The sequence below is a fragment of the Thunnus maccoyii genome, chromosome 24, assembly GCF_910596095.1.
Source record: "Thunnus maccoyii chromosome 24, fThuMac1.1, whole genome shotgun sequence".
Lineage (NCBI taxonomy): Eukaryota > Metazoa > Chordata > Actinopteri > Scombriformes > Scombridae > Thunnus > Thunnus maccoyii.
Window position 1 is genome coordinate 1,040,319 of NC_056556.1, and position 18,027 is coordinate 1,058,345.

General features: G+C 36.2%; 2 protein-coding genes across 3 annotated transcripts in view; both read right to left on the bottom strand.

Moving 5' to 3' along the window:
• The window catches only part of LOC121891678 (protein NLRC3-like), a 1,105,688-nt gene that overhangs the window by 481,754 nt on the left and 605,907 nt on the right, over positions 1-18,027 (bottom strand). The gene's annotated exons all lie outside the window — the stretch shown is intronic.
• On the bottom strand, positions 2,359-17,859 carry LOC121891736 (T-cell surface glycoprotein CD3 zeta chain-like). Of its 2 annotated transcripts, none has more exons than XM_042404307.1 (8): positions 17,704-17,859; positions 5,632-5,729; positions 5,466-5,510; positions 4,950-5,012; positions 3,894-3,929; positions 3,656-3,709; positions 2,929-2,958; positions 2,359-2,807 (listed from the first exon to the last, which is right to left on the bottom strand). In XM_042404307.1, the coding sequence occupies exons 1-8, from the start codon at positions 17,762-17,764 to the stop codon at positions 2,742-2,744; spliced, it is 453 nt and encodes a 150-aa protein (XP_042260241.1). In that variant the 5' UTR covers positions 17,765-17,859; the 3' UTR covers positions 2,359-2,741. The 2 variants fall into 2 exon arrangements, with proteins under 2 accessions (XP_042260241.1, XP_042260242.1); XM_042404308.1 differs by lacking the exon at positions 17,704-17,859 and adding an exon at positions 12,231-12,778.

Sequence of the window (18,027 nt, forward strand, 5' to 3'; positions counted from 1 at the left end):
AAGAGGATCAAACATATCAAATAACATGAAACTGAATGTTTTCAATGAATTATTAAATATATGAAAATGCAGTAAATCTTGTTTTTGTCCACCAAGAGGCTGAAGCTTCATGTGTTGAGCTGCTTTAACTGGAATTTATTAAGACATTTTTATAAAACTTTTTTTTTTTTTATCAGATATGAGCTTAGAGAAGCTTTTACAGAGCAAACAGAAGTAATACAACAAAGCTAAATATTGATACACAAACATCACAACAAATGCACACATTCTCAGGAAAATATCAGAACAAATAACTGAATATTTTTATTTCAGTTCAGGTTTATAAAAAAGGATCTACTATGTTAATGAAAACAAACGTAATATATAAAAAAGTAGATTTAAAAGGAAAAACTGCTGTATTTTTTTTGGTCAAAATACTTTAGAAGCAACATCATTAAAACAAAGCAATTAACAGCCAAAATAAACTTTAAACAGGAGAGAAACAAGCTTAAAGCTGCACAACACATTTATGTAATTCTATCATAAAATATTATGGCTGAAAAAACCCCCAAAGCTTTCCTGTTTGTCTCCAGATTTTACTCAAACTGAATGAAGCGTTTTTAAGGTGATGATACATCTTAAAAGCAGATATATATACAACAAACAGTGAAGCTTTGATGCTGTTATACCTCCAGATTGATCTTTTTATTTTACATCTAACTACAAGAGTCAGAACGTTGATTTATGTTCTTCTGTGTCTCTTTGTTATTAAATGTTTTAATGAGCTGCTATAAAATGACTGAAAGCATTTAATGCAGTCAAAATGACGCCATCTGCTGGTCAACCGTCGGTGTTGCATTTAAGGAAGAGCTCGTGATGAAACTGTCAGAATAAAAGGGGACTCACTGCTGTTATTAATGATTATTTGTCAAATAAAAACAGAGCCTCCAAAGTCCTGAAGAAGAGATGGTTTTATCTTGTTCGCACAACTTAATATCTTGTTTTTACAAGATTTTTTAACTTGCAAAATCCTGCAAATCATGCGCACAACTTCATAACTGGTAAGAACAAGATGAAAACTTGGCTGCACAAAATGTTGCTTCAGGACTTCTACAAGAGCAACATTTTGTGCAGCCAAGTTTTCATCTTGTTCTTACAAGTTATGAAGTTGTGCGCATGATTTGCAGGATTTTGCAAGTTAAAAATCTTGTAAAAACAAGATATTAACTTCTGCAAACAAGATTCAAATCTTGCAACTCTTAAGTAAAACTTAATAATTGGTATAAACAAGGTAATATATAGTGGAAAAGTAAAGCACACCAAGGGTTGTAGTGAGTTGCTGACCAATGGAGGTCAAAAGTAGGTCAAGACCAACAATCATGATAGTCATCAAAATAAAAGAGAAATACACATGGAGCCTTTTTCCTGCTTTAGAATAAACAAGATAACTTGTTTGAAGAAGATATTAACTTGTGTGCAAGATTTGAATCTGTTCACACAACATATCTTGTATAAACAAGATCTTGCACGCAAGTTAATATTTTTTTCACACAAGTTATTATCTTGTTTATTCTAAAGCAGGAAAAAAGGCTACATGTGTATTTCTCTTTTATTTTGATGACAATCATGATTGTTGGTCTAGTGTTGAAGCTGCTTCCAGTGGTCAACACATCACCACAACCCTTGGTGTGCTTTACTCTTCCACTATATATTACCCTGTTTATACCAGTTATTAAATTGTACTTAAGAGTTGTAAGAATTGAATCTTGTTCGCAACAAGATGTATTAACTTGTGCAAACAAGACTTAAATCTTGTCAATTTTGCACACAAGATAATATCTTGTTCATACAAGAGCTTCATCTTGTGCAACCAAGTTTTCATCATGTTTGTACAAGTTATTATGTTGTAAGCATGATTTGCAAGATGTGAATCTTTGTTCACACTAATTTAAAAAAAATATAAAAATATATATTCTCTTTTGGGGTTTTGGAGGCTCTGTAGGTTTCAGTTCTGTTTTGAAATATTGTGGCAGATTAAGAAGACACGTTTGTGACGGGTGTGACATCACAAGGCCTCGTCCGCGGTGGTCACGTAACGTTTAACGTGTTAAACGAGGCGTGTCTGGTTTTGATGGACAGAAAAGTTCAGAGAAGCTCAAGTTTTTGGTGCAGAGTCGACAGCCGACAGAACGGATGTTTAACTGATAGAATTGAGGCACATTCAACTTTTAAGATTTGTCACTTGTTTGTTTAGCAACTAAAACTAAAAGGAGACGTTTTTTGCAGTTCTATTTCTGTTATTTACTGCACTGTAACTGTATTTCAGGTGTTTTATTTTCTATTTTTATTTATTTTATATTATTCAGTTTAATTGTTTTTCTTTTTACTGTATTTTTAAATGTTTTTAAATTGTTTCTGTGTTTGAAAGATGACGAATAAAAATAACAAAAATTTAAACTCAGATGTTTGTTCAGTGACATGAACTCTTCCAAAGTCAGAGTTATGATGTGATATTGATCACTTGTGGAAACATCCAAATATTAATCTACTTAGTAAAACAGACTATCCAATAAAATACAAATCCCAGCATGCAACGGTTTGATTAGACCGCGTTCAGATCTCAACAAACCTTCAAAGACAAAAATCTACGAAACAATAGACAGACGGTCGAACTGTTACCGGTCTCGTCATCGTAACACAAAAACTTGAGCCAAATATTTTCTTCAAAACAGACGTCTGTGTGTTTTCCTTCGAGTCTGAAGTTAGCGGGCAGGAAGCGGCTGCATCTGCAGCGAGTCGTAGGTGTCTCTGGTGGCCGAGCTGAGACCCTGAAAGAGACGCAAAAGAATTTTATAAACCAACAATCAGCTCGTGTTACAATATGAATCTGATATATTGATTATTTAACTGATACACAAAACTTAAAACTTCTTTTCAGTTTCCACTCACCTGGTAAACCTGCTCGTTCTTCCTCTGACGCTGCAAACACAAACACCAAAAACAACTTGAGTGGTTCAACAATTCAATATAAATATTCAAAATAGATTTTAAAAATGCCAATTCTGGGAACTGAAATAGATAAAGTATATTTTAAAAGGTGCAATATGTAAGAATTATGTACAAATTTCAGTTTAAAACAATCAAAACTTAACTAAAATTATCAACAGAATGTGAAGAAATAACAGTGTTGACGTCATGTCAAAGACATCAGTGTATTGTGTTGCAGAGATGTCTACTGAAGTTAGCATGCTAACCGGCTAGCCTCGGCCCGTCCTGTCTCGTTATACTGAAGTCTCCAGCCTGCCCTCCGTCCAACATGAGAGGATTAGGTTTATTCAAGCAAACATTAGCTTAATGTTAGCACTGAACTGATATTGCTATCATGCTAAGTCAAAGTCCTAGTTACCTAGTTTGCTAGCTAACAGAGTGCTGCTAATGCACAATTAATTTGGCGCTAACGTAGCGTAACATAATGGATGCCTGTCGATGATATGTCGTCCCCAACTGGTTTGGAGTATGAAGTATGAATTCAACAATTCTTCCATATTGCACCATTAAGAGAGTATACTTTTTTTATACATGTGAAATTCCATTTTTTAAATTGATTTCAATGTATGTTTTGTGCAGATTAATATTTAAATAATTATTGTAAAGAATAATATTGATGAACACTCACCTCTTTTCTAGCAGGAAGCTCCTTATAGCTACTTTCTGTACGTTTGTTCAAGTCCTGAATATTTAAAAGAATCACATAATAAATAATATTGAATAATTATTTTTATTTATCTAAATCAACAATCGTTTTATGTGTTAATACAACTACAAACAGGTATTACTAATATTTGTTTCTAAAGTTATTAACCGTCAAACAACATTTTCAAAACAAACACATTAAAAAAATGGATGTTTGTTACCGTGTATGTGGCGTTATCGTCAGCCGGCCGGCGGTTCTGTTGAACGGAACAAAACAGAACCGATTAGAATAAGCAGATAAGGAGGACGAAGGCTGAAATGATCTATTTAAGTGTTTCTGTGTTCTTTAAGAATCTTTCAGGGTTCTACAAGGTTATTTCGATGGTTCTTCTGGGTTTGTTTGAGATCTTTTCAGTTTCTCCTGTTGTTTTCCTTTTCAGAGAACCTATAATAGTTGGTAAATAATTAATCCATAAATAGTTAAACAACAATATAATTGAGGTTCCCAAATGATCCGAATGAACTGTTTGTAATAAAGGGTTTCGTTCTACGATCTGAGCTTTTTACTGTTCTTTTAGAGGACCTGAAGTGTTCCTGAGGGTCTGTTCTTTTGTTGTTTTTGACATTTCTTTAGAGACTAATGCAGGTTTTCTAGGGGATTTCCACAACTTTTCTGTTGTTGTTGCAGGGTTGTTTTTAGGTTCCTCATTGTTTGTTAAGGTGTTCCCCTTTCAAGGTTTGTTTCAGAGAACCTGATAATTATAGAACCTGGTGATTCAGCTTATTCTACGGTTCTTTCAAAGTTCTTCATTGATTGTTTAATTCATCATGGTTCTTGCAGGTTTTTTGGGTCCTTTCAAGGTTTTTTGAAGTTCAAAGGGGTCATTTCAAAACCTTTCAAGGTTGTCCCTGTTTTTTCAGGGTTCTTTGTGGATTGTTCTTTTATTGTCTTTGAGATCTACCAGCGTTCTTACCCCAGGGTTCCTCACGGTTCTGTCAATGGGTTTTTAGTTTTAAGTTTGTTTGACTTTTTTGAGGGATCCTTCTGGGTTCTCTAAGGTTTGCTCGGGTTCTTTAAATTAATTTCAAAGGGGTTCTTTATGTATTTTATCACAGCTCTTGTAGGAGTTGTCTGAGGTTCTTCAGGATTTGTTTGCCAAGCAACGTTTTTTTCTAATCACATTAACTGAAAGTGAAGGATCACATGTTCCTCGTAGGTCCTCCAGTAGAACCAGCAGATATATTATATATTTACATATAAACACAGTAACACTCACTCTTCCTCTCTCAGCGTCTCTCATCAGCGGAGCGTAAGCACCGGTGTCCTGACCCTTCAGATCCTAAACACAAACACACACAATTACACAGAAATTAATTAAAGAAAAGACGACGGCGGCAACAGAGTTAATAAACCATAGTGCATACTACCACATAGTCTATTAATACTGTTAAAATAACAATAAATTACATTGTAAACTGAATATTTTTGGGTTTTGGACTGTTGGTCACACAAACTAAGACATTTGAAGATGTAACCTTTGACTCTGGGAGACCATGACGCCCTTTTTTAAAAAATGTTTTGACATTTTACGACTAATTGATTAATGAAAAGAATTGTTAGTTTGGACTTTGTGAAAAGCTAAAACATGGTCCTGATGAGTTTGTACCAGATGGGAACATTTTCAGTTCAGCTCAGTGCTCAGAGGTGATGAGTTTCAAGAATATTCACACTGAAAAACAACTAAGGTGATGAATAAATATCTGCTATTATGACAAAAGTGTAGAAGACTCACGGTGTAGATACTCTCCTCCGTCGACTTCGCTTTGGTTTTGAAGAACTAAATGAAGAAAAACAAAGAAATCTGGAGGTGAGATGGTGGAAAATGTTCCTTTAAATGTGACCTGATATGAAGGTTGAATCAGCAGTAAAGCATCGTGTTTGTGTTTGTGTCGGAGGACCTTCTCCTTGATGAACATGCCGGTGATGATGAGGCCGTACAGACCGAGGAAGCCGTCCAGGACATAACACAGCTGAGGGTCGTACATGTTCAAGGCCTCTGCAGGGGGTCAGAGGTCACAGGTCAGGGTCATGTATGATGATATTAATGAGAATACACACTCAGCATTTATCTCTGGTGGACAGTTTTGTTTGAGTCAAAGAACAGAGACACTTTCTCCTTCAGTCGAGGGTGTAAATAATGTAAAACGTATGAATCACACTTTTTTGCCTCTCGGGTTTCAGACACAGCGTGGTGTCTGAAGTGTGTTCACACTAGAAATTCACAGAACAAGTTTTTGTCTTTAATTACTGACATTGGAAACACGTTAACAAAGAATCTTTTGTTGGCCGACGTTCATCAGAAACGCTTGTTATTTGTTAAATTTTCAGTTATTTTACTGCATAATTACTTTTATATTAATACTATAATTAATTTTATTTTATTGTAGTAATTTATATATATAATTATTACATTTTGTGTTTTTTAAGCAAGCAAGCAACGTTTATTTATATTGCACCTTTCACAAACACCAGTTACAAAGTGCTTCACAGTAAATAAAGTGCTTCACAAATAAAATAAAAATAAAATAAAATAAATTCAGGATAAAGAAAAGCAAAGACACCAGATAAAATACACAAGTAGAGCAGATAAAACGGACAAGCTAAGATAAAATAGCACATAGTTCATACTACCCAAATGCCCGTCTGAACAAATGGGTTTTTAGCTGCTTTTTAAAGGAGTCTACATTATCCAAGGACCTTCAGCTGGTTGGAAGACTATTCCAAAGCTTAGGGGCTGCTGACTGGAAGGCACTGTCACCCCGGGTCTTAAAATGTGTACGAGGTCCACTTAGAAAGCCCTGGGTGGAGGATCTAAGAGCTCGACTAGTGGTGTAGGGGTGCAGAGGGTCACTAATGTACTGTGGAGCCATGTAGGGCTCTCTCTATAAGTGAGCACCAACATTTTAAAATGAATTCTATAATTTACTAGAAGCCAGTGCAGTGAGATTAAAATAGGAGTTATATGTGACCATCTGTTGGATCGTGTTAAAAGTCTAGCAGCAGCGTTTTGGACAGTTTGTAAGCGGAGTATGGAAGATAGATAAAAGCATGTATTAACATCTCCATTTCATTTCTTGATACCACAGACCGGAGTTTGGCTGTTTCTGAGGTGAAGATGAAGATAAGGCACCGAGGTTCTGCCTGATCGCTGACTGAAGAGTATCAGGGTCAAAGATCAGGACTTCAGTTTTGTTTCGGTCTTTTATGTGAGTTCACCAAAGCACATCTGTAACCATCAGATCCTTTACTGAAGTAAAAGAACATACAAGTATAATATTGGATCATTTGAACATTTATTGAAATGAAAGCATGTGAGAAGTTTAGAGGGAAAAATCACTATTTGGTGGAGCTGTTAACAACTCATAGACATGTGAAATGTGACCCCGACTACACACTGCTTTTTGTAAGACGTCAAAAGACAAAAAGGTTGGAAACCACTGGTTTCATCTTTAACAATGTGTTGTATTTTAAAAGCTTGTTATATTATCCATTGTGTCAAATCTTCATCTGAAAAGTAACTAAAGCTGTCAAATAAATGTAGTGGAGTAGAAAGTACAATATTTCCCTCTGAAATGTAGAAAGTAGCATCACATGGAAATACTCAAGTGAAGTACAAGTACCTCTAAACTGAGTAAATGTACTTTGTAAGTAAGTAGATTAAGTCATTTATCAGAAACTACAGAAAGCTCTTCAGGCTGTTTGGTTCCTGACATGAGTTCAAATGTTTTGTAGAATTTATTCATTAGTGAAACCAGATTGAACACATTTCTGACTCTTGTGTTTTCTGTACCTTCCAGCGTGACGGTTGTTCTAGTTCAGCTCAGTCTCGGCTTGTGAGAAACTTCAGTGTCTCAACCGCACGACCAAACCAAACCCGAACCACCATCTGTCTTAACTTCTGACTTCTGTTTAAAATCAGTGAAGCTTTATTTTTTCAACCAAACAGGAGAATTTCCCGTCTCCTGGTTCAGAAAGTTACCTGACGTCTACCTACTGAGCTCACATCGGAGGTGTGAAGTCGCCATGACAACTGCTGATGGATAACAGTTTATGACTATTTTAGGAGATGAGTTCATCGTCTTGTGTTTCGAGGTTTTGAGGCTCGTTGGTACACTCGGTCAGATAAGAGCAGAGATAGAGCGGATATAAACAAAACAGGAAGTATCAGCAGTGTGTGTGAGCGTGTGTGTGTGTGAGCGTGTGGTCAGGGTGGGCGTACAATCTGATGAACGCAGCGAGGAAGAAGAGTTTCATGCACACGTGATCGACTCAGCTTAAAACATGCAGACAGATCAGCTCATCTGATCTCAGAGGAGATTAAACTAAACCAGTAAAAATGAGCTTCAAGATGAAACATTAAAATGCTGCTTATGTGTAAATATATCAACAATATTAATCCAGTTATATACAAAATAATAGAATAACCATTCTGCATAATGAATAATTCTACTTTTGATACTTTAAATGCATTTTGAATGCAGGAGAGTACTTTTACATCACAGTATTACTACTTTTATTTAACTAATTGCCTCTTTAACCACTTTAGATGAAGAGAAAACAACTAAACATGTACTGAAAGAAAAAGTCGAACATTTGAACTAAAGTTTGTTTTTCTCATGTGAAGATTATTTATATGTACGGCAGAGAAAAGTTGCATAATCTGATAATTATGAGCGTGTCTGGTTTGACACGCACGGTCACAGTTAGAATAAAGTGACCTGATGTTGCAATGATGCAAACACACACGGCACACTTATAAAAAAATAAAAATAAATAAAGTTCCTCTGAGTTTAAATAAAAGTTGCACGGATGAAAAAATTACATCTAAAAAAAGAAAAGAAGAAGAAGCTCTTCAGTGTTTCACCATCACATCAGTCCAAACACTGCCTGAATTGACACACACACACACACACACACATATATATATATATATATATATATATATATATATATATATATATATATACAGAACTATATTTTTAATTTGTCTGGTAGTTTTTTTCTTTTTTCACACTTTTTATCGTCACATACACTTAAGGAAACAAGACATTTAAAGTTGTCAAAAGTAAATCAGCTAAATATCCTTCGACCCTCCAAATAGTTGCTACAAACACTTACAGTCTCACACACTCTCACATACTTTAGCACCTTTACATCAGCGCGTACACAGTCATGTCCGGTACAAACACCCTGAATTCAAAGGCCGAGCCCGATGATAAGAAAGGCAGCAGCGAATTATCTTCAACTAGACGCCTCGTCTCTGTTCATCTGATGAGTTTCTGCTTGTGTAACAAACGACATCACTCTGATAGATTATAAAACACAACACGGTCAGAAACGTTTCCATCGTTGTTCCTGCCGTTTACACCGTCTGTTACCCATTTAATAAACAAACAAACACAGTAAATCATTTATATATATATATATATATATATATATATATATATATTATATAGAACCGCAGTACTACAACAGTATTAATAGTTGTTGTAGTAGTAATCAGTAAAAGAGTATTAATAATCATAGTATTTTACATGATTCAGATACATCTCACAGCGTGGTAAACAGCCGTCCTCCTTCACATGACAAAAGCTTTTTAAGCAGCATTAAACATTAAATGATCAAATCTCTTTTAAAGTCTGTCAGGATACGTTTTGTGTCCAATTTTAACATGTGAATAAAAAGCGTCTGCAGCGTCTCATCAGACCGACGTATTAATAATAAACAATATAAACAAACAGGGACGTCGACTGTTACCTTCATTATTTATATAGTAAATGGAGTCGACGTGTTATTTTCCCCCCGTATGATAAACTAACAACATGTAGAAACCACTTTATAAAACACTGATTATGACCCGATCAGAGCTTCTACCATCCAATCCATTAAAAGATGGTTTTACTCTTCTGTTTCCCTCGTCGGACGCATCAATATATAAAAACTATATAAAAATAAACATTTTATCTAAATTTATACAAACAAGAACAAAATTTAAAGATGTTTTCAGATGTTTTTACTGTCTCTCATCAGTGTTACTTGTTATTGTCTTTTATCTATTTTACTGTTATTTTCATATTTTTAACAGTTTTGATGGTTTTATTTTTATATTTTAGTCATTTTTATGTCTCGTGACCTTTAGTCTCAAATAATTATACATTTGTATCTTGTCTTTTTATCAGCTGGTTGTCATCTAAAGCTCTTTGACCTGTACAAGAGCTTCTCTATGAATAAAGGTAGAAAATTGAATTAAATACTGACACTAAGTGAATGTGATATGAAATATCGACTTCCACAGCTCTGTTCTGGTTTAATTTAACTTATTTTATGTTTGTCTTGTGTGTTTGTCTCTTAAAACAGAGAACAAGTCTTTTTTTCCACTGAAACTGTGTTTAAGTTTGATCACCAGAAGCTAAACTGACTCAACCGGAGCTTTCAGCTGTGAATGTTTCAGTAATTCACTGAGACGTGACTGGAAAGCTTGATCACATTAAAAAAAAAAAACCAAACAATTTTAATAATCCTTCATACGCTGACTCATCACAGATGCAGAGTTTCAAAGGTTGTTTCCATTCATCGGCTCAGAAACGTTTCCATCACAAACGTCAGTCTGTTTCTAAACCAGCATCATATTTTCAAAATAAGGTGCGATGAATCTTTTATTCTTTTTTATACTTTTACAGATAGAAGCTTCATGAACACTCTAACATATGTAAGGTTTATGTGTGTGAACGTCGAGGCTGCAGTCTGAGTCTCTCATGTTGTTACAGCAGAGAGGTGAAAGCTCTGGTTCATGGTCCGCTGGACAGTCGGCAGCGAGCGTCACGTTCAAATAAAAATATCAAACATTTGACGGCTTCAGCGTTTAAATGTGAATATTTGCTGCTTTTCTTTTGTCTTAAATTTACAGTTACATTAAATATCTTTGTGTTTTGGACTGTTGGGACCATTCCTCACTGTTTTTATGGATCAAATAATTAATAGAGAAAATAATCAGGAGAGTTATTGATCGTGAAAACAGTTGCTGATCTAAAACACAATGATCCTCAAACTGATTCATCTCTGATCTGTTGATTTTTATAGAAATCTTTTTTAATTGTTAAAATTTAAGAAATAAAGTTTTCATTTGCAGCTTGATAATATAAAGAAACTATAAAGAACACGAGAAGAAAAATCATCTGTGACTATTTTAACAGCATTGAAGTTATTTTTGGGGCTTTTGTAAGAGTTCGTTTGGATGATCAGTCGTCACTTTTCAAAGTAAAAAGCTAAATATTTGCTGGTCAAACTGAATATCTTTTGGTTTGTGGCTGTTGGTCGGACAAAACAAGACGTGAAGACGCCATCTTGGACTGTGACGAGTGAGCAGTTCATTGATTAGTTGAAAAAATAATCAGCAAATTAAAAAAAAGCAATAAAGAGACACAACGTCACTGTCAGCGATTCTGCAGATTAAAGACGTCACAGTCGACTGATGGAACAAATAAAGATAAAAGTAAAAGAGGAATCCACAGACGACATGACTCAGATTCTTCTGGATCTACAGACGTTTACGTGAATAAACATTTTCCAAACGTAACTGGAACCAAACCGCTGATATTATAATGTGAAATTAAAGTCAACGTTTACTGTAACCTGCGACCAGACGGAAACACTAGTTGTGACTGCTCTGACGTGAGATAGATAATACTGTGTGTGTGTGTGTGTGTGTTCAGACTGATTCATTCAGAAATGCAGATGAATCTTTTTTAAATATAATTTTTTTTCCATGTGTGTGTTTTTTCTGAATCTGCTGCATAATCACAGCAGGAAACAGTTAAAACAGGTTGAAAGTGGAAACAATAAAATGAGTTGTTATGTGTCAGTGAAGCAGGTTATTAAACTGCTTATTTTACGTGTTTGACAAAGAGACGTGAGGAGCTCAGAGAGCAGCGACGGCTTCCTGAATGAACCTCAAGCTGAAGGTTGCGGTCGTCTTCAGTAAATATCAGCTGAAGGGTGTCGACTTTATTAGACTGAAAACTTAAGAGGCTCTACTGTAATTTATTTCTGGCTCCTACTAGTTTCTCTTTCCCACAATGCCTTTCAACACCCCCCCCCCCTTCCAAAGAAAAAGGGTGTGACCTCACGGCTACTGTTTTAAAATGGCCGTCTAGAGAAGCTGCAGGTTAGCTCAACATGACGCTCAAACTGCTTTTCTTCTTCAGTCTCCCTGAAAAAAAGCTGCTTTCTGAAATAAATGAAGGTGTGTCGTTGTGTCATCACATTTACAACATAATCTTCATCATCATCGTCTTCTCTTTTCTGCTGCACGACCACCCGCTGTATATCAAGATGGACGACATGACACTTGCCCCCCGCACCCCCCAGACACACACACACACATACACAAGAGCAGCGACAGGAAGTGGAGACATTTTGTCTGAGACCTTTACACTGGTTATTAGCGTTCACATTGATTTCTGCATTCTTGTTTATGTCTATAAGACACTATACTCACTATAGGTCACGTCACGTCCGCTGCTTCTTCTCTTTTAGCAAAAAGCAGAAGGAAAACTTTGTTGATGCTGCTGCTCGATAAATCTGCAGAGGAACTGAAATCATCCGTATTTCTAAATGTTCTTTATGTGCCGTCCTCTCTGAGCGGCTCACCGTTTACTCTCACTCACTTTATTGTTTATTCTACTCGGAGGAAAAGCAACTCGTCCACTGATCAGACGGTCTGCAGGTGACGGCTGCAGACGTTAAACATAGAAACATTGTGGCGCTTTAAGAAGCAGGTCGGCTCAATAAACTCAGTCTATTCACCGTTTTAAAGTCTTTCTAATGGTGGTGTCCATTGGTGTCATCAGTCTCCTGATATTTACCCTCCTGTGTGTTAACAAAGACACTGTCAGTTATGTTCAGCTTGTATTAAAGGTGCCAATAAAGTTTGATTGAATGAGTTTTTCTGCTTCAATTTGACGCAAATCAAACTGAAGTTGTGGACAGACGAGTGACAGACACGTTCTTCTACCTCGTCAAAACCTGCCGCCTATATTACCCACAATGCATCTGTAGAGTTGATTATCATCCTGCGTATACCGGGGTCATTTACCAACAATACAAAAAAAATAAATAAATAAAAAGCATTTGCAAAATTTCCTGGTGAAAGTTTTGCACCTAAAAATCTAAAAGGTTATGAAGCCGAGCTTACTGTTGTCATGACAACCGTACTCGCCCCGCCAGCCTGAACCAAGGCGTAAAATTCACATCAAGGCGTCATTAAGCAGCAGTTTGTTTGTTTGTTTGTTTGATGAAGTCTCTGAATTTATTAACTGCACATTTTGTTGACTTGCTAGTATTAATCTCATCTTCCTCCTCCGCTTTTTATTGATTACATATTATTTCTTATTAATTTTCTTGTTACTTCCTGCTTTAGATATTGAGTAATCTTTGGGCGTCAATTAGATAAACGTTATCAGCTCAGATGTTGCATAATTTGTCCTCAAGCAGATGATTTCAACATCCCAAACATGTTATCTGATGATCATATGACGAGAAAATCATCAAGTTTGTTCCTCGCAAAGCAAAAAGCAGCCTCATGTTGATGTACAGATATAATACCAGACCTCCCAGTGTTCTGTACTGGTTCCCCTTTAGATCATATATATCATCATATATAAGTTCAGGACCTTTTTCTCTCTTTTTGTAAGGAGATAGTGTTTATGTCTTGTTGTTGGGAATAAAGAGATCATTTAGAGAAACTGTTAAATGTGTCACAGCGTTGAGAAGCTGCAGCTCGGTGTCAGTTTGCTCGCGCGGTTTCAGATGAAGCGGTTTGTTCCTGAACACCTGGAAATAATCCAGGACACCTCACCGCCTCCTCTGCGTTTAATTGTTTCACCTCAGCTTTCTGTTTCTTTTCTCTCTCGTGTCGCTGCCACCGAGCTTCTGTCAACACCGCATCTCTCTCTCTGTCTCTCTGTCTCGCCTCCATGTTTTCTGCCTTTCATGAAAGACACACACAGCTATAATGTTTATTAGACATCTGCTGTGAACAACGAGGTGCCACTTCTTCTTCTTCTTCTTTCTTTCTATTTTGAAGCTTTCTTTTCAACCTGTGAGGAGTGGTTCTGTGAAACTATCGTCTCAAACGAAGCGTACGGTTTTTTTTTTTGGTTGTTTTTTTTTCACCGCAGCAGCTTCTGACACATTATCACCACAAAGAGGCTGAAGCTCAGTTTGGGAAACACGGTTCAGCTCTTAAACTAGAAACCGCAGAGCTGCTTCCTGAACGGGGGGTTCTCTCTCTCTGTGGTCAATACAATTTCTTCATTTGACTACATAACAGAGCTGCTACACCTCGTATGGTCATGTTAATAACGGAAATATAAGACTTATTTTACAGTAAAGACAGTGTTGCTATGTGTTGTTTAAGATAGTTGGGTGTCAATAACAAAGTGTTATTAATAGTAAAGTTGACTATAATTATCTCTACATGCTATTTAGTCCTTAAAATCACCTTAAATACTCATTAATGTCTCTGTAGTTAATGCAAAGCCTCCTTAAAAGTGATCATTTGACTTTATTTGTTGAGCAAACCTTAAAAAACGCCTGAAAACTTGATTTCAAATGTGTTTTAGGAGGACAAGGAGTACGGAGGACCTTTCATGTCGAATGTAGTGTCAATGATCGGGGGTCATTTCTGGAGTTATTCTCAGTTTAATGCTGTTTTTATAACTTTAATATGCCATTAATACACTCTGTAAACCATAAAAACTAGAGGCATCATACTAAAACCACCTCACACTCACCCTGTTTGAATCTACAGCATTTACAGAGAGGAATATGCGTCAGTTAACCATTATTACCCTTTATTAATATGAATGTTTTTAACAATATGTTTAACACGTTGAGAGATGGCAACTATTAAGGAAACACAGAAGCAAAATGTGTTTAAATAAAGATTTACGTGGCAAAAGACGTATTTAGATAAAAAAACAAAGACAATCTTCAAAGTGTTGAAAGTTATTCCTGCAGTTTAAACTGTATTTATAATATTTTCACTCTTCATTTTAATCTGCATTTCAGTTTTTGTTTGGTTTTATCATTAGCATGTAGATTTATGGATTTAACAGAGCAGGCGAGTCAAATTATTTTCATTTCTGTTTTTGTTTTAAAGGGTTTTATCTATAAAACTCTGTCTGATGTTCAGGAAGCTTCATGATCTGTAGTTTGCCGTTAATACGAGTGATCAGAGATTTTGTAATTCAGCTTTAACACATTTCATCTCTCAGCAGCGAGTGAAACACTGCTGTAAGTTTCTAAAATGGAGGCCATCATGTTGCAGTCCTGAGGTCTCCGTGTTCAGAGCTTCTGTTGCTTTTGTCGCCTCATGAACCACATTTTCTTTAACGCAAATTATAAACTATCTTTTACCAACATTTTCACCCAGTTTTCCCAGACTTGATGTGTTTTGACTTCTACAAATGTTGTTTTATATTTGTTTGCCTGAAAAGTTCAGCTGAAACCAGCAAACTGGCTTTAAAGGACGAGTTCCCAGTGTTTCCAGTGTGTTAAACCAGCAGTTAGGTGTCTATATGAACAGTGAAAGAGGTTTTCCTCGCTGTAATCATTCCTCCTGTTCATACTGGACATTAAAAGATGAAGCTTCTATTCAGCTTCAGCAGTCTGAGTTAGTCATATCAAGTGGATATCTGACACATTTACAGTCTTTTTAGCATCAAATTCTCTCTTTGTGTCTCTGCGGTGGAAGAATAGCAACAAAAAGAGGAACTTTGGCACTAAAAAGACTGTAACGTTGAAAGATATCTACTTGATTTGACTCATTTGGACGCTGAAGCTTCATATTAGCTTCAGATAAACTTTTAAATACATTTTTTCACAGAAGGAGGACTGTGGATTTTGTCCTCCATCACTTCCATTGTAAGGTCATTATGAAGGGATCTTCTAATGGTCAGTATGTACAGGAGGAATGATTACAGCAAGAAAAACAGCGTTAATGTTCATTTGAGCTCCTTGCTGTTGGTTTAAGACACACTTGATAAACTGTGAACGCGTCTTTTGATTCTCTAAACTTTAAATTGGTTTTTAAAGCTGCAGGACATCACACACACACACACACACAAAAACAACCACCAAAAACATTTAACCTGCGCCAGTTGGAGTTTATAATGGTTACAGTTCTGTTCTGACCGTTAATACTGGTTCATCTTGTGACCATTTTGGATTTGGAGCACGCGATTCCTGTCTGTTATTACCAGCATTATGCCATATTTCAGCTAACGTTGGCTTTTACAAAACATTTCACAAACTTCTTATTGGCTTTAAAAGTCAGATGCTACATGATAGTAGCCCGTAAGCTAACCGGAGTTTGATTAACAAAAGTTACGTATATGAAAACGTAACACGAGAGCAATGCCAGAGGAGGTTCTGGATATATTACAAATATAAAAATATGGATAAACCAATTAATGTGTTAATTGAGCCAAATGCTGTATATTTTGCTGACATGACAACATACATTATGTAGAATGTGTGAAAGTATGAAACTTCAGGTCTTTAAGTAGCATTTGGTGAAGTTTCCAGACATCCAAGTTTGTTTGTTTTACATTTCTGAGTCTGCATGTCCAGCTAATGTTAGCAACTAGCTTTAGTTCAAGTTCATGTTTATTTGTCATTCCAACTATAAAACATGCTGCATTAAAATATTGTTTTTTGGTGATCAGAGAATTAAAAACTCACAAAACATCAGTCAAAACATAAAACATCTGAAGTGTACGATAGCATCAAAACCTGAGTGCAAAAAAGATGTTAGCTATAGCTGCTATAAGCTAACATAAAGACTCATTTTAACTTATTTATCGACAAAAACACGGAGAGTGATGCCTCTTTCTTTGTGTTGATGCTAATGTTAGCCTCTGCCACGTCCGTTAGCTTGTGTGCTAATCAGATGTGTTAAAAGCCACACGTTGCTGACCGACTGAACAGCTGCTACAGTTAGCTGAACTACTAACCGATTTATACTTTCTGCACGCAAAATGAATCAGATGAATCAAAAAAAAAGATGACTTAACTTTAAAAAAAACTGACAGAGATGAAACGTGTGATTGATTCTGAACCAACAACAACATGGCTGCCAGAAGCCGCTTCACAGTTTGAATTTGGCGTCGACATTCACTTTTCCGTTTTTTTTTAGCTTCTGTTTGAACGTCCTCACGGGGAATTACACACCTTTACAGATGCTGACGGGTTTGTTTACTCTCAAAAACCACATCTGCTCGTCTCTTACATTTGGTGATTTATTTATTTATTTATTTATCACTTGTTTTTTTTTGTTTACTTCCAAGCTCTGTTGTGGGTTCAGAAAACAATTAAAAAACCTCTTTGGTGCACGATACACTTGTTGAAACCAACTGGATTATTATGATATTATTTAAAAAAGGCATAATCACAGAGTTTAAAACACAGATATGTTTTCTTTGTGCCGGCAGAGACTTACATTTGGAAATATACGTCTTTCATCAAATTCAAATCCAATGTGTCGTATTTCTCTTCATCAACAAGCAACTTATAAAAGTAAAAAATGCCATAAAAAGATTAACAAAACGCAAACTGAAGCTGCTTTTACTCATTTTAAGCAATAGACCCTTTTGACAGCAGACATTTTGACTTTTCAAAGCAGGAAAAGCAAAGCAGGTGTGAATGTTAACACAAACAATGGCTCCATTCCATTAACTGTCCCAGTAAACCATGTCAATAAGGAAGCATGCACAATACCAGTAAACCCTGGAACTGGCTCAACTAACTGGAACAAAGTCATCATTAATGTTATTAATTCCACCTGTGTTTCTCCTGCTTTGACAAGTCAAAATGTCTGCCGTGAAAAGGGTCTATGAGAGGGAAGTCAGAGCATCTGTGAAGTGAAATAGTTTGTGAAAAGTTCTGTGTCGTGTTTTGATGAGTCTTACCTGCCGGGGGAAACACAGAGGCGAGGACCAGCAGGCCACATATCCATGTCTGGAGCTCCATCCCGAACGGGTTTCCCCAAAAAAAAAGGACGAGTTTTCTTCAAACTGGTTGCAGTCACCAGGGACGAACTGACAAGACTGAGGCGAACTGTACGTCTTCCTCTGTCGACTTGAAGTGGAACAGGAAGTGGTGAGGAGCTGCTGTGCCAGGTGACACACAACACAAAGACACATTTTCTCCCACACACAAACACACTCTTTCTACTTACACATGGAAACAGAAATTCAGTTTCTCGTGTCTGTTTGTCTGCTGTTTGCTTGATG